The sequence below is a fragment of the Trichomonas vaginalis genome, chromosome I, assembly GCF_026262505.1.
Source record: "Trichomonas vaginalis G3 chromosome I, whole genome shotgun sequence".
Classification (NCBI taxonomy): Eukaryota; Parabasalia; order Trichomonadida; family Trichomonadidae; genus Trichomonas; species Trichomonas vaginalis.
The window spans coordinates 7,079,021-7,104,016 of NC_067203.1; the positions used below are offsets into that span (position 1 = coordinate 7,079,021).

Genomic DNA, 24,996 nt, shown 5'->3' on the forward strand with positions numbered 1-24,996 from the left:
TACTTGCTGGAACTGAGGTTGCTGAGGAGACTGTTGTGGTTCTTTAGGTTCCTCTGGCTTGGGAATGGGCTCGGTTGGTGGGACGTCGGACATTCGTTTGTGGCTTAACCGTCGGACCACAACGATAAAAATCTCTGCTCCTAGCAGTACTGCTACTGACAGTAGCAGTACTTTTACTGACAGTAGCAGTACTTTTTCTGACAGTAGCAGTACTTTTTCTGACAGTAGCAGTACTTTTACTGACAGTAGCAGTACTTTATCGTCGAAAACCCTCTCAAATTTTCCTTTTTACTGCTCCTAGCAGTACTTTTACTGCTCCTAGCAGTACTTACTGACAGTAGCAGTACTTTTTCTGACAGTAGCAGTACTTTTACTGACAGTAGCAGTACTTTTACTGACAGTAGCAGTACTTTTTCTGACAGTAGCAATGGTCGAGGTCGAACCGACCGACGAGGCAATTTACCTAATTGAAATTAACGAGCTTGTTAAAGACTTCCTCAGGCAGAATGTAAAAGGCAAGCTTGTTAACTGTTGGATAACGGGAAGGGCTGCCTTGAATCTCGAGACTTCGACTGGAATTCCAATTCAAATACCAGACGGGACAGCCTACGACGACATAAAGCAAGCAAAGAAAGAAGCTCTTCTCAAGTTCTTTGCCAAGCGTCCTTGGATACAACTTCCAACCAGAGAGAACCCTTTCCCAAGAATGAGCCAAATTCTCAAGGGTCTCCTTCACTTCTCGGGTCAGCCGTTCTACATAACCTGTGAAGGCGACATCCAACCAGTTCAGTAAACATCTCATTTTCACTTCACTTTTTTTATGTTTTTACTCACACTCGTACTCAACAGGTTTGTGTACAACTATTTCAACTGTGAACCTTGTATTGACCGGTCTTCCTGTAAATGCAAGTTTGGTCAATACACAGTTTATGGTGGCAAGAAGGACAGTGGGGAATGTTATTCTGACATCTGTTGTTGCGCTCGAGAGAGAATTGAAATTTCAGAGCCACCTCCCCCAAGAACTCCAACACCAACACTCAAGTTGCCAAAGACTCATGTGAAGAAGAAGCCTTCTGGTAAGTTTCTTATAGCCATATACATGGCACGCTTTGAGTAAAAACATTTTTTTCATTTTTGAATGAAGCAAGTTAAATTCGTCCCACACCAATCTCAATGGACCGATGAAGAGTTTCAAGCTATGGTTGAAGGTGTTGAGAACGACATAGACGGCGAACTTGAAGGAGCTCAAATCACAATTGCAACCAAAATTGCAGAAGTCAAGGAACAGATAGCTCCACTTAAAGCTACCAAAGCTACTCTTGACCTCATGGATAGTTACCGTTTAGAAGTAAAGAGTGGAATAAGACAATTAAAATTAAAACTTCTAAACTACGAAGCTATACTCCAAAAGTTAGCAGAAATGAGAAGACTTTACCAGAGCTACTTACATGTAAGGGACTTACCTTCAAGCAGTCCGACCAAAGATGAATTTTCTGACATTGTCCCAATTTTGTCCGAAAGTCAGCTCAGATGTTTCGAACTGCTCCCAACATATCCAGAATATGAAAATTTGCCTGAACTCTTCCGCAATCTCAAAAAACGTTTTTTGGTTCTCATGTTCGAAACTTTTATCGGAAGAGACAACAAACGTTCAGAAGAAGAACAAGATATTATTTTAAACTTGTTGTATGACTTAACCGTCATAACAAGCTTTTTGAAGTAAAACCGTCATTCTCAAACCACTTCATTTTTTCGATGTCCGAACAAGCACCGAAGCCGAACACAATGGCAGATGTCCTTTCAATGTTGCCAGACAAGCGCCCAGTTCAAATTCAAATTTTGAATTTGAAAGCTCATCTGACAAACACCGTTAAGACTCTCCAAAGTAGTCTTATGGAAGAGATGACCAAGCTCAAAGCCGATGTCCTCATGAACCAAGCTTCCAATGAGAAATGCCTGAATGATTTGACGGAAACCTTGCGCATTTACGCGAGAGAGAACCGAGACCTTGCCAGACTCATCTACCGTTTCTTCGAAGAGATAGACGCCATCTGGAAGGTACTCGGAAAGGACAGAACATGCAACACCGTACTTCGTGAACACAGAATTGAAGAAGGAATTGTCGAGGAAGAAGAGAAACACGAAGAAGAGGAAGAGGAAGAAGAGGAAGAAGAGAAACACGAAGAAGAGGAAGTTTGGGCAACCCTTGTTGCCGATGACACTTACGAAATTTCCCAACCCTACCCATACCAAATCCGCAACAGGGAGACCGGCAAGGTTCTTACCCCAGTCCTCAACAACTTGGGACACTTGAACCTTACCCTTCGGAATTACGGTAATTTCCATGGGAAGCTTGTCGCAATTCAATGGGTTCCAAATCCAACAAGAAGACGAAGGTCAGACACATTGACGGTGACAAGCTCAACAACCGTAAGGAGAACCTCGAGTGGTTCTAAGAGTAAAAAAATTTTATTTTAGGGGGAAACCCCAAGTAAATTTAGGTGTTTATTTGGATAAGTATGTGAAATTAAGGTCAATTTGCAAAATTAGTTCCCGACCTTGAATTGGACTCTTTCGTCATCCCAGTTGCGTAGGAGGTCGTCCCAGAGGAGTTGGTAGATTGCCAATCCAAGGACGATTTGTCCTCCCAGGCATTGAGGATGTACTGCTCGTAGAGTCTCATGACCTCTCCTTGCACCAGACACCCTCTCCCTTGGAACGTAAGGCTTCTTCGAAGTGCTCGAATGCGATTGGCTGCGTGACCATCCGAAATGACACTTTTTGTCCGTTTGGTCAATGTTCGTGTCTCGTGCCATAGTCGACGAAAATACAGACAAACAGGTTATATATGAGTTTGAGACCAAGAATGGTGTAACTCGACCTGTCCGATTCAAATTCGAATAAAAATTTTTTATTTCATGCAATGTTTTATTTCACCTCTTCTTTAACACCCCAGTACTTACGCTTGAGATTACATGAACTTCGGTGAAAATTTTGTCCAATTTGAATTGACCCATCTTTTCACCGACCATGCCCATTTCAATGAGTTTGTTGTACCTTCTTCGTTCGTCATGAGTGCGTCAATGTTCTCATAGTAAACCTTCACTTTGGATTTGACTTCGGAGAAGAATTTGTTGTAGTTGTCAAGGACTGCCTTTGCGAACTGAGGGTAAGACCAATGTTCGACAATAGGTTTTAATGTGGTTACTAAGCCACTTTGACCTTGAGTGAATTCGTACTTCAAAACAAAAGGAGAAAACCTTTCAACAAAGTTGTCGACCTTCTCATAATGTTTACTCTTCATCTCTTGAGGTTTTTAATGGAATATCCCCATGTCGAATTCATAAGCAATTTGAGTGTCATTGCAAGTTTGGGGTTTGAAGCTTTCCTAATATCATACAGTTGTTGTATGACTTTTCCAACTGTATAGTTCCTTCCTGGGAACTCACCATCTTCGTTTGGAATTCCAGTCGGGATATATTGGACGAACCTCATGTACGCAGCGTTAAGGTCGACATAGTATATCTTTTCATTGAGTCGAACTTGTCGCAACCAATGGGTCCAGTTTGGAAATTCAAGTGAGTCTCTTATCTTCTGAGAAACTTCTCCTGTTATCTCATAAACATCGTCGAAGCAACCTGTTTCATATAAAACCTTCTGACCTAACTCAGATGCTCTCCAATACAATTTGACGTCAATTGGATGTCTCAATGGAAGTTTGTTTATAGCATCTTGAAGTTCTTGCAACCTCATTGGAAGTTCTTCTGGTTCAGGTTGGTATCCGAACAATCCAACTCCTTTTGGAATTGTGTACTTCTTTTGTGCTAGAACTTTGTCTGGAACAACTTTTGGTCTTGCTAACAATGAAAAGTTTGTTTCGTCTTTTGGTACAAAAGTTTCTGTCAGCTTGTCATCTGGAATTGGTTCCAACAAACCTTTCTCGAAAAGAATGTTAACAGCTCTGACAATGTTGCACTTGCCTTTTCCGAACAATGGGTTTGTAAGACTTTCGTTCAACATGAAGTGGTTGTGGACAATTACAATCTTCAACCATGGTAAGTCTTTGTCAACAACATAGTCGTCATGTGAAGAACCTTTCTCAGTCGGTATGTTGACTCGGATATTGACATTTGCCAACGGTGCAATTTTTGCCAATTGACCTCTGAGAATGTACCTTGTCTTCACACATGACTCAAGATACTTCATCTTCTCATCTGTAACAAGACCAGAGTTCCTGAGACATGTAAGAATACAAGGTTCATTGACAATTGTTTCAATTGAATTGTAAATTCCATACCTTGTCAAGTCAATGTCAGACTTATTTATGAACGGGAAGTATCCAGCATGTTGTCTGACTGCTTGAGGGTTAGGTTGGTACCATTCGAACTTGACACTTGCAATTCCTTCAATTGCATTCAAAATGTCTGAGTCGGAGTCAACCATTTGTTCTCTCTTTGTAGTCTTGAAAGCGTCAAGAAGTTGCAGCTGTTGTGACATTGCCATGTGCATAGTAAATGTGACCATCCAAATCTGTTATGGTCAATCTGAGATTGTATCCTTTCTTATTTCCGTCTTGAATTGCAGCAAGTACTCCCATGAAGCCTTCTTTGTTCTTTCCTTCGTCAAAGTTTACTGTAAAGGTTCGACCAGATGTAATTTGACTTCTAACTTCACGATACTTTTCATATGCATATCTTGTTCTTTCCATGGGAGCATGTGCGTCTTCACCTTTTCCTTTTTTCCTTCTCAAAGGATGCAATTGTTCGTCATGTTTCCAGTAGAATCTGGCAAAGCCGTCGTGTCCTTCAACTTGAGGTCACTAACATCGAAAGGCATGTCCATAAGACGTTCTTCTTCTAACCTCTCTAGTCTGTTTGGATAATTTGGCACGTGCTGTTTCCAAATCCATTTCGTAGCGAAGACCAGACAGTTTGTCATAGACTTTTATGGGTCTTCCCTTCCTATATTTAAACTTCTTCGAAACTCTCCAACCATATCTTTCAACTCTGCTTTTATTCTAGCAGATTTTCTATCCATTCTATATGGGGGCATTTTTATAAAAATAAAAAAATGTTTTTTTCTTTACTTTACATAACCGCCTGCTGCCATAAGTCTTTGACGCCAACCCATACCAGCTAATGAAGGTTGACTTGGTTTAGTTTGGAAACTAAACTTTGGTTTTGGTTTATCTTCAGTTTTTGGTTTTTTTCTTCTATCGGTTTTTCGTCACTTTTCGGTTCCTCTGACTTTACCTCACTTGCAGGAACAGTTGTGTCGTCAACATCTTCATAAATATCATATGCCATTTGTTTTTGTTTTCCTTTCAACTTTTTGTGTTTGTTGTAAAGTTTAGAATATTTCGACTCTAAGTCAATGAGATGTTCTATAATGAACTGTTGGTCAGTGAAGTAAACTTTTCCATCTGTTGTCTCGAAAGCTCCTTCAGACTTCAATATTTTATTTGTGAGAGTCTGTTTCTTTTTTGAGATACTAGCCGTTCCATTTCTATGAAAAGTGACTTTATAGTTAGGGTTTGTATTTCCAGACCTGGCACTTTCTATTATTGAATTTTTCTCTTCATCTGTAAGTTCTTTGACAGGTTTTGACAATGGTTCTGAACTTTTTGTTTGTGGTGTCAAATCTACCGTTTCAACTTCTTCGGTCATTTCATCTCAGTAAAAAATTTTAGTTTGGTTTGTTTTCAACTGGTTGTTTAGGTTTTTTAAGTCGGTCTAAAACTTCCTGAGGTATAGGAAGAACTTGACAAACACGTGGTTGTGTAACTGCTGGAAGCGACAAATCCATCTTGAACCCATTTGTCTCAATGCTGTATTGTTCATTTCATCTCAGTAAAAAATTTACATTCCCCACGTTTGAGGCGGTTGCGGTTGGTTATTGTTTACCCATGTTGTGCATGGTTATATCCTCTGTTAAAGAATCTTTCACCTTGGTCCATATAGTGTCCTGCTTGGTTATAGTAGTCATTTGCTTTGTTATAATAGTTTCCTGCTTGTCTTCCTACATTGTCCATCCATCCTTGAACTTTTCCTCTTGTTTCAGGATTTGGAATAAGATTTGCTGCATCTCGTGCTACATCCCAACCTTTCTGTACAGTTTGTATAATAGGTTGTGCTTTCTCTTTCAGTATACCTAATGTACTCAAAATCTTCCTTCCAATCCAAATCACCTCTGGCTATTGTTCCCACTGCGGGCAAAAATCTGGATGCAACTCCTGCTAATGCGCCAAATAAACCCATTTCTTATGGGTAAAAAATGACGAATCCAAACAAGGACCCCTATGTTTCTAAGGCAACAAAGAAAGCACTCATGATAAAAATCTTTAGTTCAACACCAAATGCTTGGTTTATGGATATCTTGGAAAACATTCCGAGGTATAGAGAAGATGGACCACCATACTGGCTAATATTTGTCGGTCAAAACACAAGATACTGTGAAGCCATACCATTATGTCCAAAAATATTTTAGATATCTGCAGCTTTGACAATATTCGTTGACAAATACCATCCAACAAAACTGACATCTGACTGTGAAAGTTCTTTCAAATCAGACGATATTAAAAACTATCTGCGTTCAAAAAATGTAAACCAATATTTCATTGTCGACCAAAACCATTCTGCTCTTGGTGTCATTGACAGTTGTATAAAAATCTTAAGAGACTTAAACCAACCACAAGGTGGTGAGGTAGATGAAATGTCATATGACGACAAATATAGACACTTCTCCATGGCAAAGATGAGACAAGTTTTAAATATTTACAATAGCCGTAAACAAAAAGGTTTGGGAAACCACTCCCCCGAAGAAATGAAAAACAACCCTGACTTAGAGAAAGACTATATATTTAATAGTTTAGTCAAAAGAGACAAACAAGAAAGAATGCCAGGCTTCAAACTTAAGAAAGGTGACAAAGTAAAAATAGAAATACCTAAACGCGACCCATATGAAAATACTATTGACTATGACAACAATGGGAACTCGACAGGTACTCGCATTCGTGTTCGTAAAAATAGAAGAAAGTATACAAGAGAATATTATGAAGTTTTAGGCAAACATGGCAAAATGTACAGACTGCAAGCAGAAGATAAAACTACTATTGTCAGACCTCGTTTCAAACTTGTTAAAGTTCAAGGTGGTATACTTTCAAAGACAGTTCCTAACAAATATAAGACAACTCCTGACGAATATGCTAAAGAAGTTGAAAATGACGACTAAGCAATTCTATACCATGCACAAACTGTCATGTAAGGTGGCATGTATTTTTTACCTAGTCCTGTAGATGTTGTTGTAAAAGTATGTTGGTGGTTTCCAGTTGTATCTGTCCACATTCCATTCCAGTCTACTGGGTCGTTTGGAAAATGAGATCTTGACATAACTTGAATTTGCATTGAAGTCTGAGAAACAGTGTTATATCCTTGTTTGCAAACCCTATGACTATGGTTTCCATTAGAACTTGTTGTACCAGAATGACTATGTGGTGGCAAGTTGTCGACAGATATCGTTTTACTTCCACCTGTTTTCTTTGGAGTGTGTGCACAATACAAAAAACTTTCGAGTATTTGAGTCCAAGTTCCAAAACCAAGTACTACTTCTGGTCTGGTAGAGTTCATTGACGTATAAATAGAACCAACTGGGTAAATGGTTTGAAGTATTTCTGTCTTTAATGTTTGAAGCTCTGTTTTGTCTGCTTTCTTGTCATATAAATCTTGAGCAGTGAATTTAATATTATGTTCATCCTCCATGACATAAACATCTCTACATCTAATGTTTCTCATCGTTGTTATGTCGTCATCCGATGTTAAACCTTGTGGAAAGTTAGGAGGTTTACAATATATTGCATCCCCACCAGTTTCTTCAACCGTTCCTTCAATATTTTCTATACCAACAGTTGCGAAGAAGCTATGTGTATGTCCAACGTCACTTTTCCTGTTTAAGGTTTCTTGTAAGTTTGTAATATTTGCAATGGTATGTGTATGTCCAACGTCACTTTTCCTGTTTAAGGTTTCTTGTAAGTTTGTAATATTTGCAATGGTATGTGTATGGTTCTTATCCGCTTTAAGGTCTAAACATTCTGAAACCCACCCTGTATTGGCTTTACCTTCTAAAATCTTCGATGTCCGTTCATGGTACCATTCAACCCTTTCTATAATTTTTTCATCTTTTTCATTCACATATTCCTTATCTGCCTTCTTCACTAACGCACTAGCCACATATGCTATTGCATCGTCTACATACTCTTTGTCAGCTTTGTTGTCAATATCTGCTTTCAAAAGAAGTTCATCTATAGGTTTCTCGTTTAAAGTTCTTTTTGTTGGATTTATACAAACAGTATGGTTCTTACTGTCTTGAAACAGAAACTCATCTGTCATTGGGTTTATCGTCAGTTTTAAGTTTCCTTCTTTCAATGACTCAGATATCTTAGAATAGTTTGAAAAGTTTGTTGTGTTCTTATTTAGAGCTTGTACAATGAGTTGTCGGTTGTGTTGTATTTCTCTCATAGACGCTGTTTCTTTCGACATTTTTATTCTAGATAAAATATGCTTTCAATAGAAAAAGAAAATTCAAGAGTTGCTACAACTAAACCATTAGATGAACTTTTTACGAATGTCGGTCAAAAGTTTGAGACAGAGACCGTAAAGCATGAAGGCTATCGTTTTGACTACCCATTGAGATGGCTAAGAGACCCATCCGTCACAAAAGCTATTGGCTTTCGTAGAATGAAGTTCATTTCAGAAGCCATACATGGTTTCCCATTTACGGTCGGTTTTGAAGTTCGATACTATAACAAAGAAAAACGTACGTATGAGAAATTTGAACAGGGAAAACTTTTACAAGTGAATTTGCTTGTAAACTTAGAAACAACTCTTCAAGCTTTTCAAGAAAAAATAAACGATATCTATCTCGAATATGCAAACCAGTATAACATTGACGAAGGAGAGTACCATCTCGATATTATATATGACAGGAAAAATGCAACTGTTAAAATCAATAAAATAGAAGACCTTGGAGAAAACGTTTATATTTCTACAAAATATAACAACTTGGCATGGTATAGATTTTTGAGGATGTTAAATCAGCCTGCAGAATATCCAGTACACCCGGACTTTTATGAAGTCGAAAACCCTAATGGAACATATGAAAATGTTTTCGACCAAGATGCTATTATCGTTCATGCTTCATTTTCTGGTGCACAAAACTCTTTTTTATGCTTGGCAAATGACTTTTACGAAAAACCTACAAAGCTATATGAACCACCAAGTGGAAGTATTTCAGACTTTCAAGTATGGTTTACTACAGATGGAAGAAAGAGAATAATTCCATTATACCACGCGTTTTACTTAGAACTTAGTTTCATATACAACTACTATCGAACGGTAAAAATATGATTTTTTAATACGGTTGAGGTGTTGGATTTGGTTGCCAACTAGACTGTGGTGCAGGTTCAGGCTGTTGTATAACAGGAGCTTGTTCTTCTGGTTCAGGGTCTTTAGGTATAATACCAACGAACTGACCTACTCTTTTACCAATATTTTTGACACCGTTCCATACTCCTCTTCCGACAGATTTTATTCCATTCCATATACCTCTTCCAACATTTCGAAAGAAGTTTCCTATTCTTCCAAAGAAACCCATTTTACTATATGTAAAAATCTAATGTCCGCCTAGTCTCTTACGTTTCCTGTTGAGTTCCATAGCATTCTTTAACTGGAGCTCATACATTCTGTTTCTCCTCTGGTAGAAAACATACTCTGGGTCAACTCCTGTGTTCGCGTCATCTGCATAGAGTTGTTTATATCCCACTTCAGGGTTTGTATAAAACTCTTTCCATCTCATATTTGCATACCATGGTGGCAAACCTAACGCAGCGTCATTTGACATGGCAGTTTGCATTTGTACATCTGTTGGCACTTGACCATAGTTTGCCATTGCAGTTTGTATTCTAACTTCATTTGGAATATTCTCTGGGTTTGGTTGTCCAGGTTGCTGTGCATTCGCTAAGTTCTGTGCGTCCATTTAATATTAGATAAAAATATCTCTTACGAGTACATATACTGAACATTTGCAGGCATTGGTTCATCTTCATATTCTCTATATCTTTCTGCCACGTCAAATAAGTAAATGACACAATGGAAAAAACCTAAAACAAGTAGTCCTATTTCAAACCACATTTACTTACTAGTAAAATTTCTTTGTTATGACACTTTCTCCAGTTTATAGGACCTCTCTCATATTCTATCTTATCGTATCTAAACTCATAGTCATGTATGTCCTCTAACCATCTCATGACACTTTCCAAACCACTTTTATCGGATGTAAAGTAAAAGCATGGATGGTTATGTAAAACGTCTAAAGTTTCTAAAGAGTCTCTCAAAGTCCAGTCTACTTGGTATTGAAAATCCCATGTGTTATAGAACGGCGGGTCCACTATAAAGAAAACATTTTCCTTGTCTTTATATTTTTCATACAACTCTGTCCAATGACATCTCACAAACTCTATACCCTCAATATATTTTTCTATGTTCTCTTTGAAAACATTTGTATAGTTAAGATATAAAACTTTTGACATAAGTGTTTCAATGTCATGAACTCTTATAGCACCACTATATAATAGTCTAGCAGATATACTATCCCAGTCAATATACTCTGCTTTTTTCAAAACCTCTCTTACAATATTTTTCTTATCTAATGGTATACGTTCCATCTTACCTATAGGTATCTTTTCTTTTAACGCTTTCAATATTTTGTTTGTGTCTGGTATATGTTTGAGACGGTTCATATAGTTGTCGAAGTCATTGCATATAATCTTTGAGTCTGGGAATACGGTATGGCACAGATGGGATATATAGAAACTTCCACCGAACAAATCTACAAATGTTAGACCATTCGGTAGTTTCTTAAGTTCTCTCAATAGAATATCTTTACATCTACTCTTATTTCCAAAGAAGGGTAACGGTGGTTTTGTAAAATTCATTTTATATATATAATAAAAATGTTTTTACCTGAAAAGTGACAGAAAAGCGGCTTTTGACAGATGTTTATATGACACTTTCTCAGTAAGGACATATGGGTAGAAATGAGGTTAGAAAAGAGGTTAGATCTAACCATCTACCCTAAAATATATTTTTATTGAATTCTGTATAAAATTCTGAGTAAAATGACAGATGGAACACATACTTTTTCAGTAAGGACATATGGGTAGAAATGAGGTTAGAAAAGAGGTTAGATCTAACCATCTACCCTAAAATATATTTTTATTGAATTCTGTATAAAATTCTGAGTAAAATGACAGATGTTTATATGACCCTTACTTGTCCGGTTTATAGGACCTCTCTCATATTCTATCTTGTCGTAAATAAAACTCACAGTCATGTATGTCCTCTAAACTTCATTTATACTAAACATCTTCGGGGCTAGAAGGCACGAAGTGCCTGGAAGCCCCACTACCTTTTTTTTTTTTTTTTTTTTTTGGAAAGATTTACGATTTTTTAATACTGCGAATGTTGTAAACAGAAATTCATCAAAAGTGACACCTCAGAAAAGCTAAAATATTGAATTTTTGGAACTTTTGATAGAGCACGTTTTTAAATATTAATTAAAGTAAATGTATATTTTGTAAAAATTCTTTTTAATAAAAAAATAAAATTTTGAAGAAGAACACAAAATCTTCTGAAAAATAATATCACATAAACTCATATTATTTTCTAATATATAACTATTTTATATAAAAATCAAATTCAATGATCTTAAAAGGGCGTGTGGGCAATTTTAACGACATTTTTTAACGCGATACGAGCGTAAGTCCATAGAATGTGTTTTGAGGGAAACTATAAAAATCCAAAATAGAGGTAAGTGCGCCATTATTACCTGCGAAGTTACATGGAATAAATCGAAGAGTAAGTACAAGATGATCTTGCATCTTTCCAAGTAAATGAAATTTATTAAAATTAAGATGATAATATTCATTTATAGTATGTGTATGATGTTTTTTCAAAATTTCTTCAAATAAAATGCAGAGAGAGGGTCAAAGTTGCTATTTGTCACTTTTCCACAAGAATATAATGGGGAAAAAGTTATCATATAGTTGATCTCATTCACTGAGGTGAGAGATGCATGTAGTGTAATTTGATAAACAATGGGATTGCTGCTCTAAGTCCTAGGTTCGAGACACATTGGCTTCATTTTTCTCTTTTTTATTGACGTAAACTATTCAATTTTTGTGTTCTCCATTCAAATTTCAGAATTTTTTTTGCAGATTTCACGCTACATTCGAAGTTACCTTTTGTAACAACCACCACTGCCTACGAAAGACGAAAGTGTGTCACGATTTCACCCGGAAATCCGACGGTTGTTTAAGAGTAAGCACTTTTGGTCGTATATTAATTTAACTAATATGAATTTGGATTGTGCTTTCCTTATTGATGTAATGATATTTTCACTAATAAAAAATGAAATATACACAAGAAAAAAATTATTCAAAAATTATCATTGCATTTTATTTGAAGAAATTTTGAAAAAACATCATACACATACTATAAATGAATATTATCATCTTAATTTTAATAAATTTCATTTACTTGGAAAGATGCAAGATCATCTTGTACTTACTCTTCGATTTATTCCATGTAACTTCGCAGGTAATAATGGCGCACTTACCTCTATTTTGGATTTTTATAGTTTCCCTCAAAACACATTCTATGGACTTACGCTCGTATCGCGTTAAAAAATGTCGTTAAAATTGAACCGCGCCGAAAAATAAAATTGACTTTGATTAAATGTTTTTATTTATCATGCAATTCTTCTTGCGACCAAAGATTTGAATAAAAGTTCAAAAAATAAGATAGCTTAAAAAATAATATACGGTAGTGTTTACTAATAGATGAATAGTATATAAATTCTATTAAAATGGATTTGATCCAAAAAAATATAAAACCAAAAATAATTGTTATAATTTAAATGAAGAAGTAATTTAAAACGATTTGATTTATGATCAAATTTTATATATTTTTTTGGATCAAATCCATTTTAATAGAATTTATATACTATTCATCTATTAGTAAACACTACCGTATATTATTTTTTAAGCTATCTTTTTTTTTGAAATTTTATTCAAATCTTTGGTCGCAAGAAGAATTGCATGATAAATAAAAACATTTAATCAAAGTCAATTTTATTTTTCATATTCAAATGGACTGAGTGTTAACATTTAACAATTTTTGCTAATTGTCGTCAAAAATTAGGCGTAAAGCAAAAATTGATATTTCATATGGTTTTATGATAGATAAGCATTATATTCCCACTCATTATATTCGTAAATTTTGAGGTTTATCCTTCGCTTTTAAGATCATTGAATTTGATTTTTATATAAAATAGTTATATATTAGAAAATAATATGAGTTTATGTGATATTATTTTTCAGAAGATTTTGTGTTCTTCTTCAAAATTTTATTTTTTTATTAAAAAGAATCTTTACAAAATATACATTATATCTACACACAGTTTTTTTCAATCAGACAATTGAAATCATCATGATGCATTTTCTTAAAAGGTGACTTATATAAAAATTGTTTTGCACTTTTTCAATTAACGCCACAATTTTTGAATACTATTCAAAATAAAAATCCATAATTTTATTGAAAAAGTGCATAAACAATGACATTATATTTGCACTTTTTCTGATTTCTTGATAATTTAATCGTCATCAAAATTGGACACATCTAAAACAATCTAAATATCAATAATTCAAATTATCCTAATAATTGTTCAATAGTCTCTTTATTTAAATTATTCGATAGTTTAAATAACGATATGTAAACTCTAATACCATAATTTGTAGATAGATTCTAATAGTATATATTAATGCAATTTTGATGTCCAATTTAATTAGTATTCAATTATATAAATTTTCTCTGACTTTTCTGAGAATTGAGCTGCAATAGTCAGAGTAAATTTGTCGTATACTCTATGCTTTCAATAATTAGCTTGATTTTAAGGGAACCTTAAAATCGAGAATTGAAAAGTCAGAGGATACTTATCAATATTTTTTAAATTCATAACGTCGGAAAAATAGACCAGCATCAAAACATTTTGAGCGGATAAAAGTTCGTGAAACCAAGTTAATGAATTTTTTTTGAATTTGTATTCAATTTAGTAATAATTCACGACGTGAGGATGTTTTATTGTCGTCTGGAAAAGTGACAAAATTATTATTGTCGTCTAAAAAGGTGACAAATTATTATTGTCGTCTGGAAAAGTGACAAAATTATCATTGTCGTCTAAAAAATAGATTTTTCAAGCATGTTTCGGTACCTAAATAAAGGAAGAACATCAATTCCATCTATGTATATAGTATGCAAACACGCATGATATATGGAGTAGCTCTTTATCTGGCTAAAAATCCTATTATTTGAAAATTCGCATTGTCGTCTAAAACCGCCAGACGACAATAATAATACCCCTCACGACGTTATAGATTTTACAATTTTTCTGAAAAATTGAGCTGATCGTTGAAAAATATGATATGCTTTAAATATATCTTTCATGTTTGATCAATTCTTTGAAAAGCGAAGATAAAAATGAAAGACAAATTTAATACAATAATATCTCCATTGTCTAAATCGTATCACTTTTAACCGAAACTTTTGAATATAACGTTATATTTTCGAATAAAAAAAAAAAAAAAAAAAAAAAAGGTAGTGGGGCTTCCAGGCACTTCGTGCCCTCTAGCCCTGAAGATGTTTAGTATAAATGAAGTTTTTATTCGGAGGGCTTCCAGGAGCTTTTCACAAATTATATATGTTTTCATGCTTTGTCACTTTTCTGTCACTTTTCGGGTAAAAACATTTTTATTATTATATATAAATGAATTTTACAAAACCACCGTTACCGTTCTTTGGAAATAAGAGTAAATGTAAAGATATTATATTGAGAGAACTTAAGAAACTACCGAATGGTCTAACATTTGTAGATTTGTTCGGTGGAAGTTTCTATATATCCCATTTGTGCCATACAATATTCCCAGACTCAAAGATTATATGCAATGACTTCGACAACTATATGGACCGTCTCAAACATATACCAGATACAAACAATATATTGAAAGAGTTAAAAGAAAAGATACCTATAGGTAAGATGGAACGTATACCATTAGATAAGAAAAATATTGTGAGAGAGGTTTTGAAAAAAGCAGAATATATAGACTGGGATAGTATATCTGCTAGACTATTATATAGTGGTGCTATAAGAGTTCATGACATTGAAACACTTATGTCAAAAGTTTTATATCTTAACTATACAAATGTTTTCAAAGAGGACATAGAAAAATATATTGAGGGTATAGAGTTTGTGAGATGTCATTGGACAGAGTTGTATGAAAAATATAAAGACAAGGAAAATGTTTTCTTTATAGTGGACCCGCCGTTCTATAACACATGGGATTTTCAATACCAAGTAGACTGGACTTTGAGAGACTCTTTAGAAACTTTAGACGTTTTACATAACCATCCATGCTTTTACTTTACATCCGATAAAAGTGGTTTGGAAAGTGTCATGAGATGGTTAGAGGACATACATGACTATGAGTTTAGATACGATAAGATAGAATATGAGAGAGGTCCTATAAACTGGAGAAAGTGTCATAACAAAGAAATTTTACTAGTAAGTAAATGTGGTTTGAAATAGGACTACTTGTTTTAGGTTTTTTCCATTGTGTCATTTACTTATTTGACGTGGCAGAAAGATATAGAGAATATGAAGATGAACCAATGCCTGCAAATGTCCAGTATATGTACTCGTAAGAGATATTTTTATCTAATATTAAATGGACGCACAGAACTTAGCGAATGCACAGCAACCTGGACAACCAAACCCAGAGAATATTCCAAATGAAGTTAGAATACAAACTGCAATGGCAAACTATGGTCAAGTGCCAACAGATGTACAAATGCAAACTGCCATGTCAAATGACGCTGCGTTAGGTTTGCCACCATGGTATGCAAATATGAGATGGAAAGAGTTTTATACAAACCCTGAAGTGGGATATAAACAACTCTATGCAGATGACGCGAACACAGGAGTTGACCCAGAGTATGTTTTCTACCAGAGGAGAAATAGAATGTATGAGCTCCAGTTAAAGAATGCAATGGAACTCAACAGGAAACGTAAGAGACTAGGCGGGCATTAGATTTTTACATATAGTAAAATGGGTTTCTTTGGAAGAATAGGAAACTTCTTTCGAAATGTTGGAAGAGGTATATGGAATGGAATAAAAACCGTAGGAAGAGGAATTTGGAACGGAGTCAAAAATATTGGTAAAAGAGTAGGTCAGTTCGTTGGTATTATACCTAAAGACCCTGAACCAGAAGAACAAGCTCCTGTTATACAACAGCCTGAACCTGCACCACAGTCTAGTTGGCAACCAAATCCAACACCTCAACCGTATTAAAAAATTATATTTTTACCGTTCGATAGTAGTTGTATATGAAACTAAGTTCTAAGTAAAACGCGTGGTATAATGGAATTATTCTCTTTCTTCCATCTGTTGTAAACCATACTTGAAAGTCTGAAATACTTCCACTTGGTGGTTCGTATAACTTTGTAGGTTTTTCGTAAAAGTCATTTGCCAAGCATAAGAAAGAGTTTTGGGCGCCAGAAAATGAAGCATGAACAATAATAGCAGCTGGGTCGAAAACATCTTTAAATAAATATGGTTCATCTCTTGCATATCGACTGTAAATATTTGCTAAAGGAAGTTCGACTTTCTGATTTAACATTCTTTGCAAATAATACCATGACATTGCAGTGAATTCTGTATATATTTGTTCGTCTTTCTTTGGATTGTCTTCGTAGATTTGAAATGACACTTGTGAATTTTGTTTGTCATATACAATTCTCACATAAAGTGTGCTCTCGGTATTTGCATATTCATCAGCATATTTTGCATAACATGAATTTATTTTATCTTCTATATTTTTTAACGCAGTCTGTAGAGAAGATGAAAGGTCAACTTGTATTAGCTCAATTTCTTCCCACATTTTTCGTTTCCCTTCAGATATATAATCTATATGAAACCTTACAATAAATGGAAAACTTTTATCTTCTACAGACACAAACTTCATTCTACGAAAGCCAACAGCTTTTGTGACGGATGGGTCTCTTAACCATCTCAATGGGTAGTCAAAACGATAGCCTTCATGCTTTACGGTCTCTGTCTCAAACTTTTGACCGACATTAGTAAAAAGTTCATCTAATGGTTTAGTTGTAGCAACTCTTGAATTTTCTTTTTCTATTGGAAGCATATTTTATCTAGAATAAAAATGTCAAATGAAACAGCGTCTATGAGAGAAATACAACACAACCGACAACTCATTATACAAGCTCTAAATAAGAACACAACAAACTTTTCAAACTATTCTAAGATATCTGAGTCATTGAAAGAAGGAAACTTAAAACTGACGATAAACCCATTGACAGACGAGTTTCTGTTTCAAGACAGTAAGAACCATACTGTTTGTATAAATCCAACAAAAAGAACTTTAAACGAGAAACCTATAGATGAACTTCTTTTGAAGGCAGATATTGACAACAAAGCTGACAAAGAGTATGTAGATGCAACAAGAGACTATATTCTCGCATGGACAGATAGAACATACCCACAAAAACATCATACACATAACATCTATGACGTAGATGAACTACCAGCAATGTTAGATGACAAAGCGGATAAAACATATGTTGACAATAAAATGTCAAGTGAAGTGACAAGAGCTGACAAAGAATATTCTAAAAAGACTCATACACATACCATTGCAAATATTACAAACTTACAAGAAACCTTAAACAGGAAAAGTGACGTTGGACATACACACGATTTCTTCGCAACTGTTGGTATAGAAAATATTGAAGGAACGGTTGAAGAAACTGGTGGGGATGTATTAAATTGGAAACCTCCTAACTTTCCACAAGGTTTAACATCGGATGAAGACATAACAACGATGAGATACATTAGATGTAGAAATGTCTATGTCATGGAGGATGAAAACAAAGTTAAATTCACTGCTCAAGATTTATATGATAAAAAAGCTGACAAAACAGAGCTTCAAACATTAAAGATTGAAATACTTCAAACACTATATCCTATAGGTTCTATTTACACGTCAATGAACTCTACCAGACCAGAAGTAGTACTTGGTCTCGGAACTTGGACTCAAATAGTCGACAGGTTTTTGTATTGTGCAAACTCTTCAAAGGAAACAGGTGGGAGTAAAACGATTTCAGGTGAAAACTTACCTGCACACAGTCACTACGTAGATTTAAGTACATCTCAAGCAGGTTGGCATAAGCATAAATTTTGGGATTGGTCAGCAATGAAAAAAGGTAAAGGATATGATGTTAAAGACGACGTTCAGTTTGCTATAAATTGTTTCTGGGGTGACACTCAGGGAGATGGAAACCATACACATCGCGTTTCAGGGTATACGCAAACAACGGGACAAAGTAAAGAATACATGCCACCTTACATGACAGTTTACGCATGGTATAGAAACGCTTAGTCGTCATTTTCAACTTCTTTAGCATATTCGTCAGGAGTTGTCTTATATTTGTTAGGAACTGTCTTTGAAAGTATACCACCTTGAACTTTGACAAGTTTGAAACGAGGTCTGACAATAGTAGTTTTATCTTCTGCTTGCAGTGTGTACATTTTGCCATGTTTGCCTAAAACTTCATAATATTCTCTTGTATACTTTCTTCTATTTTTACGAACACGAATGCGAGTACCTGTCGAGTTCCCATTGTTGTCATAGTCAATAGTATTTTCATATGGGTCGCGTTTAGGTATTTCTATTTTTACTTTGTCACCTTTCTTAAGTTTGAAGCCTGGCATTCTTTCTTGTTTGTCTCTTTTGACTAAACTATTAAATATATAGTCTTTCTCTAAGTCGGGTTGTTTTTCATTTCTTCGGGGGAGTGGTTTCCCAAACCTTTTTGTTTACGGTTATTGTAAATATTTAAAACTTGTCTCATCTTTGCCATGGAGAAGTGTCTATATTTCGTCATATGACATTTCATTTGCTTCACCACCTTGTGGTTGGTTTAAGTCTCTTAAGATTTTTATACAACTGTCAATGACACCAAGAGCAGAATGGTTTTGGTCGACAATGAAATATTGGTTTACATTTTTTGAACGCAGATAGTTTTTAATATCGTCTGATTTGAAAGAACTTTCACAGTCAGATGTCAGTTTTGTTGGATGGTATTTGTCAACGAATATTGTCAAAGCAGTTTTCACATCTAAAATATTTTTGGACCATAATGGTATGGCTTCACAGTATCTTGTGTTTTGACCGACAAATATTAGCCAGTATGGAGGTCCATCTTCTCTATACCTCGGAATGTTTTCCAAGATATCCATAAACCAAGCATTTGGTGTTGAACTAAAGATTTTTATCATGAGTGCTTTCTTTGTTGCCTTAGAAACATAGGGGTCCTTGTTTGGATTCGTCATTTTTTAACCCATAAGAAATGGGTTTATTTGGCGCATTAGCAGGAGTTGCATCCAGATTTTTGCCCGCAGTGGGAACAATAGCCAGAGGTGTATTTGGAGTTGGAAGGAAGATTTTGAGTACATTAGGTATACTTAAAGAGAAAGCACAACCTATTATACAAACTGTACAGAAAGGTTGGGAGTAGCACGAGATGCAGCAAATCTTATTCCAAATCCTGAAACAAGAGGAAAAGTTCAAGGATGGATGGACAATGTAGGAAGACAAGCAGGAAACTACTATAACAAAGCAAATGACTACTATAACCAAGCAGGGCACTATATGGACCAAGGTGAAAGATTCTTTAACAGAGGATATAACCATGCACAACAGTGGGTAAACAACAACCAACCTCAACCACCTCAAACTTGGGGAATGTAAAATTTTTTACTGAGATGAAATGAACAATACAGCATTGAGACAAATGGGTCAAGATGGATTTGTCGGCTTCCAGCAGTTACACAACCACGTGTTTGTCAAGTTCTTCCTATACCTCAGGAAGTTTTAGACCGACTTAAAAAACCTAAACAACCAGTTGAAAACAAACCAAACTAAAATTTTTTACTGAGATGAAATGACCGAAGAAGTTGAAACGGTAGATTTGACACCACAAACAAAAAGTTCAGAACCATTGTCAAAACCTGTCAAAGAACTTACAGATGAAGAGAAAAATTCAATAATAGAAAGTGCCAGGTCTGGAAATACAAACCCTAACTATAAAGTCACTTTTCATAGAAATGGAACGGCTAGTATCTCAAAAAAGAAACAGACTCTCACAAATAAAATATTGAAGTCTGAAGGAGCTTTCGAGACAACAGATGGAAAAGTTTACTTCACTGACCAACAGTTCATTATAGAACATCTCATTGACTTAGAGTCGAAATATTCTAAACTTTACAACAAACACAAAAAGTTGAAAGGAAAACAAAAACAAATGGCATATGACATTTATGAAGATGTTGACGACACAACTGTTCCAGCAAGTGAAGTAAAGTCAAAGGAACCGAAAAGTGACGAAAAACCAATAGAAGAAGGTGAGCCAAAAACTGAAGATAAACCAAAACCAAAGGTTAGTTTCAATACTAAACCAAGTCAACCTTCATTAGCTGGTATGGGTTGGCGTCAAAGACTTATGGCAGCCGGTGGTTATGTAAAGTAAAGAAAAAAAAAACATTTTTTTTTATTTTTATAAAAATGCCCCCATATAGAATGGACAGAAGGTCTGCTAGAATAAAAGCAGAGTTAGAAAGATATGGTTGGAGAGTTTCGAAAAAGTTTAAATATAAGAAGGGAAGACCCATAAAAGTCTATGACAAACTGTCTGGTCTTCGCTATGAAATGGACTTAGAAACAGCGCGCGCCAATTATCCAAACAGACTAGAGAGGTTAGAAGAAGAACGTCTTATGGACATGCCTTTCGATGTTAGTGAGCCTCAAGTTGAAGGACACGACGGCTTTGCCAGATTCTACTGGAAACATGACGAACAATTGCATCCTTTGAGAAGGAAAAAAGGAAAGGGTGAAGACGCACATGCTCCCATGGAAAGAACAAGATATGCATATGAAAAGTATCGCGAGGTTAGAAGTAAAATTACATCTGGTCGAACCTTTACAGTTAACTTTGACGAAGGAAAGAACAAAGAAGGCTTCATGGGAGTACTTGCTGCAATTCAAGACGGAAATAAGAAAGGATACAATCTCAGATTGACCATAACAGATTTGGATGGTCACATTTACTATGCACATGGCAATGTCACAACAGCTGCAATGCTTCTTGACGCTTTCAAGACTACAAAGAGAGAACAAATGGTTGACTCCGACTCAGACATTTTGAATGCAATTGAAGGAATTGCAAGTGTCAAGTTCGAATGGTACCAACCTAACCCTCAAGCAGTCAGACAACATGCTGGATACTTCCCGTTCATAAATAAGTCTGACATTGACTTGACAAGGTATGGAATTTACAATTCAATTGAAACAATTGTCAATGAACCTTGTATTCTTACATGTCTCAGGAACTCTGGTCTTGTTACAGATGAGAAGATGAAGTATCTTGAGTCATGTGTGAAGACAAGGTACATTCTCAGAGGTCAATTGGCAAAAATTGCACCGTTGGCAAATGTCAATATCCGAGTCAACATACCTACAGCTAAAGGTTCTTCACATGACGACTATGTTGTTGACAAAGACTTACCATGGTTGAAGATTGTAATTGTCCACAACCACTTCATGTTGAACGAAAGTCTTACAAACCCATTGTTCGGAAAAGGCAAGTGCAACATTGTCAGAGCTGTAAACATTCTTTTCGAGAAAGGTTTGTTGGAACCAATTCCAGATGACAAGCTGACAGAAACTTTTGTACCAAAAGACGAAACAAACTTTTCACTGTTAGCAAGACCAAAAGTTGTTCCAGACAAAGTTCTAGTACAAAAGAAGTACACAATTCCACAAGGAGTTGGATTGTTCGGATACCAACCTGAACCAGAAGAACTTCCAATGAGGTTGCAAGAACTTCAAGATGCTATAAACAAACTTCCATTGAGACATCCAATTGACGTCAAATTGTATTGGAGAGCATCTGAGTTAGGTCAGAAGGTTTTATATGAAACAGGTTGCTTCGACGATGTTTATGAGATAACAGGAGAAGTTTCTCAGAAGATAAGAGACTCACTTGAATTTCCACAAACTGGACCAATTGGTTGCGACAAGTTCGACTCAGATGAAAAGATATACTATGTCGACCTTAACGCTGCGTACATGAGGTTCGTCCAATATATTCCAACTGGAATTCCAAACGAAGATGGTGAGTTCCCAGGAAGGAACTATACAGTTGGAAAAGTCATACAACAACTGTATGATATTAGGAAAGCTTCAAACCCCAAACTTGCAATGACACTCAAATTGCTTATGAATTCGACATGGGGATATTCCATTAAGAAACCTCAAGAGATGAAGAGTAAACATTATGAGAAGGTCGACAACTTTGTTGAAAGGTTTTCTCCTTTTGTTTTGAAGTACGAATTCACTCAAGGTCAAAGTGGCTTAGTAACCACATTAAAACCTATTGTCGAACATTGGTCTTACCCTCAGTTCGCAAAGGCAGTCCTTGACAACTACAACAAATTCTTCTCCGAGGTCAAATCGAAAGTGAAGGTTTACTATGAGAACATTGACGCACTCATGACGAACGAAGAAGGGTACAACAAACTCATTGAAATGGGTTTAGTCGGTGAGAAGATGGGTCAATTCAAATTGGACAAAATTTTCACCGAAGTTCATGTCCTCTCCAAGCGTAAGTACTGGGGCATACTTGAAGACGGCACAGAAATAAAACATTGCATGAAATAAAAAATTTTTATTCGAATTTGAATCGGACAGGTCGAGTTACACCATTCTTGGTCTCAAACTCATATATAACCTGTTTGTCTGTATTTTCGTCGACTATGGCACGAGACACAAACATTGACCAAACGGACAAAAAGTGTCATTTCGGATGGTCACGCAGCCAATCGCATTCGAGCACTTCGAAGAAGCCTTACGTTCCAAGGGAGAGGGTGTCTGGTGCAAGGGAGAGGTCATGAGACTCTACGAGCAGTACATCCTCAATGCCTGGGAGGACAAATCGTCCTTGGATTGGCAATTCTACCAACTTCTCTGGGACGACCTCCTACGCAACTGGGATGACGAAAGAGTCCAATTCAAAGGTCAGGAACTAATTTTGCAAATTGACCTTAATTTCACATACTTATCCAAATAAACACCTAAATTTACTTGGGGTTTCCCCCTAAAATAAAATTTTTTTACTCTTAGAACCACTCGAGGTTCTCCTTACGGTTGTTGAGCTTGTCACCGTCAATGTGTCTGACCTTCGTCTTCTTGCCTGGATTTGGAACCCATTGAATTGCGACAAGCTTGCCCATGGAAATTGAACCGCGATTCCGAAGGGTAAGGTTCAAGTGTCCCAAGTTGTTGAGGACTGGGGTAAGAACCTTGCCTGTCTCCCTGTTGCGGATTTGGTATGGGTAGGGTTGGGAAATTTCGTAAGTGTCATCGGCAACAAGGGTTGCCCAAACTTCCTCTTCTTCGTGTTTCTCTTCTTCCTCTTCTTCCTCTTCCTCTTCTTCGTGTTTCTCTTCTTCCTCGACAATTCCTTCTTCAATTCTGTGTTCACGAATTACGGTGTTGGAGGTTCTGTCCTTTCCGAGTACCTTCCAGATGGCATATATCTCTTCGAAGAAACGGTAGATGAGTCTGGCAAGGTCTCGGTTCTCTCTCGCGTAAATGCGCAAGGTTTCCGTCAAATCATTCAGGCATTTCTCATTGGAAGCTTGGTTCATGAGGACATCGGCTTTGAGCTTGGTCATCTCTTCCATAAGACTACTTTGGAGAGTCTTAACGGTGTTTGTCAGATGAGCTTTCAAATTCAAAATTTGAATTTGAACTGGGCGCTTGTCTGGCAACATTGAAAGGACATCTGCCATTGTGTTCGGCTTCGGTGCTTGTTCGGACATCGAAAAAATGAAGTGGTTTGAGAATGACGGTTTTACTTCAAAAAGCTTGTTATGACGGTTAAGTCATACAACAAGTTTAAAATAATATCTTGTTCTTCTTCTGAACGTTTGTTGTCTCTTCCGATAAAAGTTTCGAACATGAGAACCAAAAAACGTTTTTTGAGATTGCGGAAGAGTTCAGGCAAACGTTCATATTCTGGATATGTTGGGAGCAGTTCAAAACATCTGAGCTGACTTTCGGACAAAATTGGGACAATGTCAGAAAATTCATCTTTGGTCGGACTGCTTGAAGGTAAGTCCCTTACATGTAAGTAGCTCTGGTAAAGTCTTCTCATTTCTGCTAACTTTTGGAGTATAGCTTCGTAGTTTAGAAGTTTCAATTTTAATTGTCTTATTCCACTCTTTACTTCTAAACGGTAACTATCCATGAGGTCAAGAGTAGCTTTGGTAGCTTTAAGTGGAGCTATCTGTTCCTTGACTTCTGCAATTTTGGTTGCAATTGTGGTTTGAGCTCCTTCAAGTTCGCCGTCTATGTCGTTCTCAACGCCTTCAACCATGGCTTGAAACTCTTCATCGGTCCATTGAGATTGGTGTGGGACGAATTTAACTTGCTTCATTCAAAAAATGAAAAAAATGTTTTTACTCTAAACGTGCCATGTATATGGCTATAAGTGCTTTGTTATATGACTTCTTCTTCACATGAGTCTTCGGCAACTTGAGAGTTTTTGTTGGTGTCGGGTCTGGAATTTCAATTCTCTCTCGAGCGCAACAACAGATGTCAGAATAACATTCCCCACTGTCCTTCTTGCCACCATAAATTGTGTATTGACCGAACTTGCATTTGCAGGAATACCGGTCAATACAAGGTTCACAGTTGAAATAGTTGTACACAAACCTGTTGAGTACGAGTGTGAGTAAAAACATAAAAAAAG

At 36.1% G+C, this 24,996-nt stretch overlaps 19 protein-coding genes and 5 pseudogenes across 24 annotated transcripts, besides 3 other annotated features; 14 read left to right on the forward strand and 10 right to left on the reverse strand.

Annotated features, from left to right (window-relative positions):
- Window positions 1-11,483: part of a mobile genetic element that runs on past the window's edge.
- TVAGG3_0944000 (uncharacterized protein) lies at window positions 821-1,117 on the forward strand (the record flags this gene model as incomplete). Its single annotated transcript, XM_051253033.1, has 1 exon — window positions 821-1,117. The coding sequence occupies one exon, from the start codon at window positions 821-823 to the stop codon at window positions 1,115-1,117; it is 297 nt and encodes a 98-aa protein (XP_051078607.1).
- Window positions 1,139-1,723, forward strand: TVAGG3_0944010 (uncharacterized protein; the record flags this gene model as incomplete). Its single annotated transcript, XM_051253034.1, has 1 exon — window positions 1,139-1,723. The coding sequence occupies one exon, from the start codon at window positions 1,139-1,141 to the stop codon at window positions 1,721-1,723; it is 585 nt and encodes a 194-aa protein (XP_051078608.1).
- On the forward strand, window positions 1,756-2,099 carry TVAGG3_0944020 (uncharacterized protein; the record flags this gene model as incomplete). Its single annotated transcript, XM_051253035.1, has 1 exon — window positions 1,756-2,099. A coding segment is annotated over one exon (344 nt), but the record flags the coding sequence as incomplete, so codon positions are not given.
- TVAGG3_0944030 lies at window positions 2,506-2,766 on the reverse strand (annotated as a pseudogene). Its single transcript has one exon. A coding segment is annotated over exon 1 (261 nt).
- TVAGG3_0944040 lies at window positions 3,575-4,909 on the reverse strand (annotated as a pseudogene). The gene has a single exon. A coding segment is annotated over exon 1 (1,335 nt).
- Window positions 6,367-7,000, forward strand: TVAGG3_0944050 (annotated as a pseudogene). The gene has a single exon. A coding segment is annotated over exon 1 (634 nt).
- TVAGG3_0944060 (phage tail repeat-like family) lies at window positions 7,227-8,114 on the reverse strand (the record flags this gene model as incomplete). Its single annotated transcript, XM_051253036.1, has 1 exon — window positions 7,227-8,114. A coding segment is annotated over one exon (888 nt), but the record flags the coding sequence as incomplete, so codon positions are not given.
- Window positions 8,733-9,401, forward strand: TVAGG3_0944070 (uncharacterized protein; the record flags this gene model as incomplete). Its single annotated transcript, XM_051253037.1, has 1 exon — window positions 8,733-9,401. One exon carries the CDS (start codon window positions 8,733-8,735, stop codon window positions 9,399-9,401), a length of 669 nt encoding a protein of 222 aa, XP_051078611.1.
- On the reverse strand, window positions 9,406-9,648 carry TVAGG3_0944080 (serine threonine-protein phosphatase family; the record flags this gene model as incomplete). The annotated part of the gene is made up of 1 exon (XM_051253038.1): window positions 9,406-9,648. The coding sequence occupies one exon, from the start codon at window positions 9,646-9,648 to the stop codon at window positions 9,406-9,408; it is 243 nt and encodes an 80-aa protein (XP_051078612.1).
- TVAGG3_0944090 (uncharacterized protein) lies at window positions 9,667-10,029 on the reverse strand (the record flags this gene model as incomplete). The annotated part of the gene is made up of 1 exon (XM_051253039.1): window positions 9,667-10,029. The coding sequence occupies one exon, from the start codon at window positions 10,027-10,029 to the stop codon at window positions 9,667-9,669; it is 363 nt and encodes a 120-aa protein (XP_051078613.1).
- Window positions 11,484-11,514: 31 nt separating the features above from the next.
- Window positions 11,515-11,552: a mobile genetic element.
- A 3,125-nt stretch (window positions 11,553-14,677) lies between these two features.
- Window positions 14,678-24,996: part of a mobile genetic element that runs on past the window's edge.
- Window positions 14,875-15,693, forward strand: TVAGG3_0944120 (phage tail repeat-like family; the record flags this gene model as incomplete). Its single annotated transcript, XM_051253040.1, has 1 exon — window positions 14,875-15,693. One exon carries the CDS (start codon window positions 14,875-14,877, stop codon window positions 15,691-15,693), a length of 819 nt encoding a protein of 272 aa, XP_051078614.1.
- TVAGG3_0944130 (uncharacterized protein) lies at window positions 15,833-16,172 on the forward strand (the record flags this gene model as incomplete). Its single annotated transcript, XM_001321380.2, has 1 exon — window positions 15,833-16,172. A coding segment is annotated over one exon (340 nt), but the record flags the coding sequence as incomplete, so codon positions are not given.
- TVAGG3_0944140 (serine threonine-protein phosphatase family) lies at window positions 16,214-16,456 on the forward strand (the record flags this gene model as incomplete). Its single annotated transcript, XM_051253041.1, has 1 exon — window positions 16,214-16,456. One exon carries the CDS (start codon window positions 16,214-16,216, stop codon window positions 16,454-16,456), a length of 243 nt encoding a protein of 80 aa, XP_051078615.1.
- Window positions 16,583-17,309, reverse strand: TVAGG3_0944150 (uncharacterized protein; the record flags this gene model as incomplete). Its single annotated transcript, XM_051253042.1, has 1 exon — window positions 16,583-17,309. A coding segment is annotated over one exon (727 nt), but the record flags the coding sequence as incomplete, so codon positions are not given.
- Window positions 17,757-18,563, forward strand: TVAGG3_0944160 (phage tail repeat-like family; the record flags this gene model as incomplete). The annotated part of the gene is made up of 1 exon (XM_051253043.1): window positions 17,757-18,563. The coding sequence occupies one exon, from the start codon at window positions 17,757-17,759 to the stop codon at window positions 18,561-18,563; it is 807 nt and encodes a 268-aa protein (XP_051078617.1).
- Window positions 19,032-19,516, reverse strand: TVAGG3_0944170 (annotated as a pseudogene). Its single transcript has one exon. A coding segment is annotated over exon 1 (485 nt).
- TVAGG3_0944180 lies at window positions 19,534-19,934 on the forward strand (annotated as a pseudogene). The gene has a single exon. A coding segment is annotated over exon 1 (401 nt).
- TVAGG3_0944190 (phage tail repeat-like family) lies at window positions 20,128-20,712 on the forward strand (the record flags this gene model as incomplete). Its single annotated transcript, XM_051253044.1, has 1 exon — window positions 20,128-20,712. One exon carries the CDS (start codon window positions 20,128-20,130, stop codon window positions 20,710-20,712), a length of 585 nt encoding a protein of 194 aa, XP_051078618.1.
- TVAGG3_0944200 (uncharacterized protein) lies at window positions 21,093-21,971 on the forward strand (the record flags this gene model as incomplete). The annotated part of the gene is made up of 1 exon (XM_051253045.1): window positions 21,093-21,971. A coding segment is annotated over one exon (879 nt), but the record flags the coding sequence as incomplete, so codon positions are not given.
- On the forward strand, window positions 22,734-22,901 carry TVAGG3_0944210 (DNA/RNA polymerases family; the record flags this gene model as incomplete). The annotated part of the gene is made up of 1 exon (XM_051253046.1): window positions 22,734-22,901. One exon carries the CDS (start codon window positions 22,734-22,736, stop codon window positions 22,899-22,901), a length of 168 nt encoding a protein of 55 aa, XP_051078620.1.
- On the forward strand, window positions 23,047-23,310 carry TVAGG3_0944220 (uncharacterized protein; the record flags this gene model as incomplete). Its single annotated transcript, XM_051253047.1, has 1 exon — window positions 23,047-23,310. The coding sequence occupies one exon, from the start codon at window positions 23,047-23,049 to the stop codon at window positions 23,308-23,310; it is 264 nt and encodes an 87-aa protein (XP_051078621.1).
- On the reverse strand, window positions 23,360-24,064 carry TVAGG3_0944230 (cytochrome B-C1 complex subunit 6, mitochondrial family; the record flags this gene model as incomplete). Its single annotated transcript, XM_051253048.1, has 1 exon — window positions 23,360-24,064. The coding sequence occupies one exon, from the start codon at window positions 24,062-24,064 to the stop codon at window positions 23,360-23,362; it is 705 nt and encodes a 234-aa protein (XP_051078622.1).
- TVAGG3_0944240 (uncharacterized protein) lies at window positions 24,097-24,681 on the reverse strand (the record flags this gene model as incomplete). The annotated part of the gene is made up of 1 exon (XM_051253049.1): window positions 24,097-24,681. One exon carries the CDS (start codon window positions 24,679-24,681, stop codon window positions 24,097-24,099), a length of 585 nt encoding a protein of 194 aa, XP_051078623.1.
- On the reverse strand, window positions 24,704-24,988 carry TVAGG3_0944250 (uncharacterized protein; the record flags this gene model as incomplete). Its single annotated transcript, XM_051253050.1, has 1 exon — window positions 24,704-24,988. One exon carries the CDS (start codon window positions 24,986-24,988, stop codon window positions 24,704-24,706), a length of 285 nt encoding a protein of 94 aa, XP_051078624.1.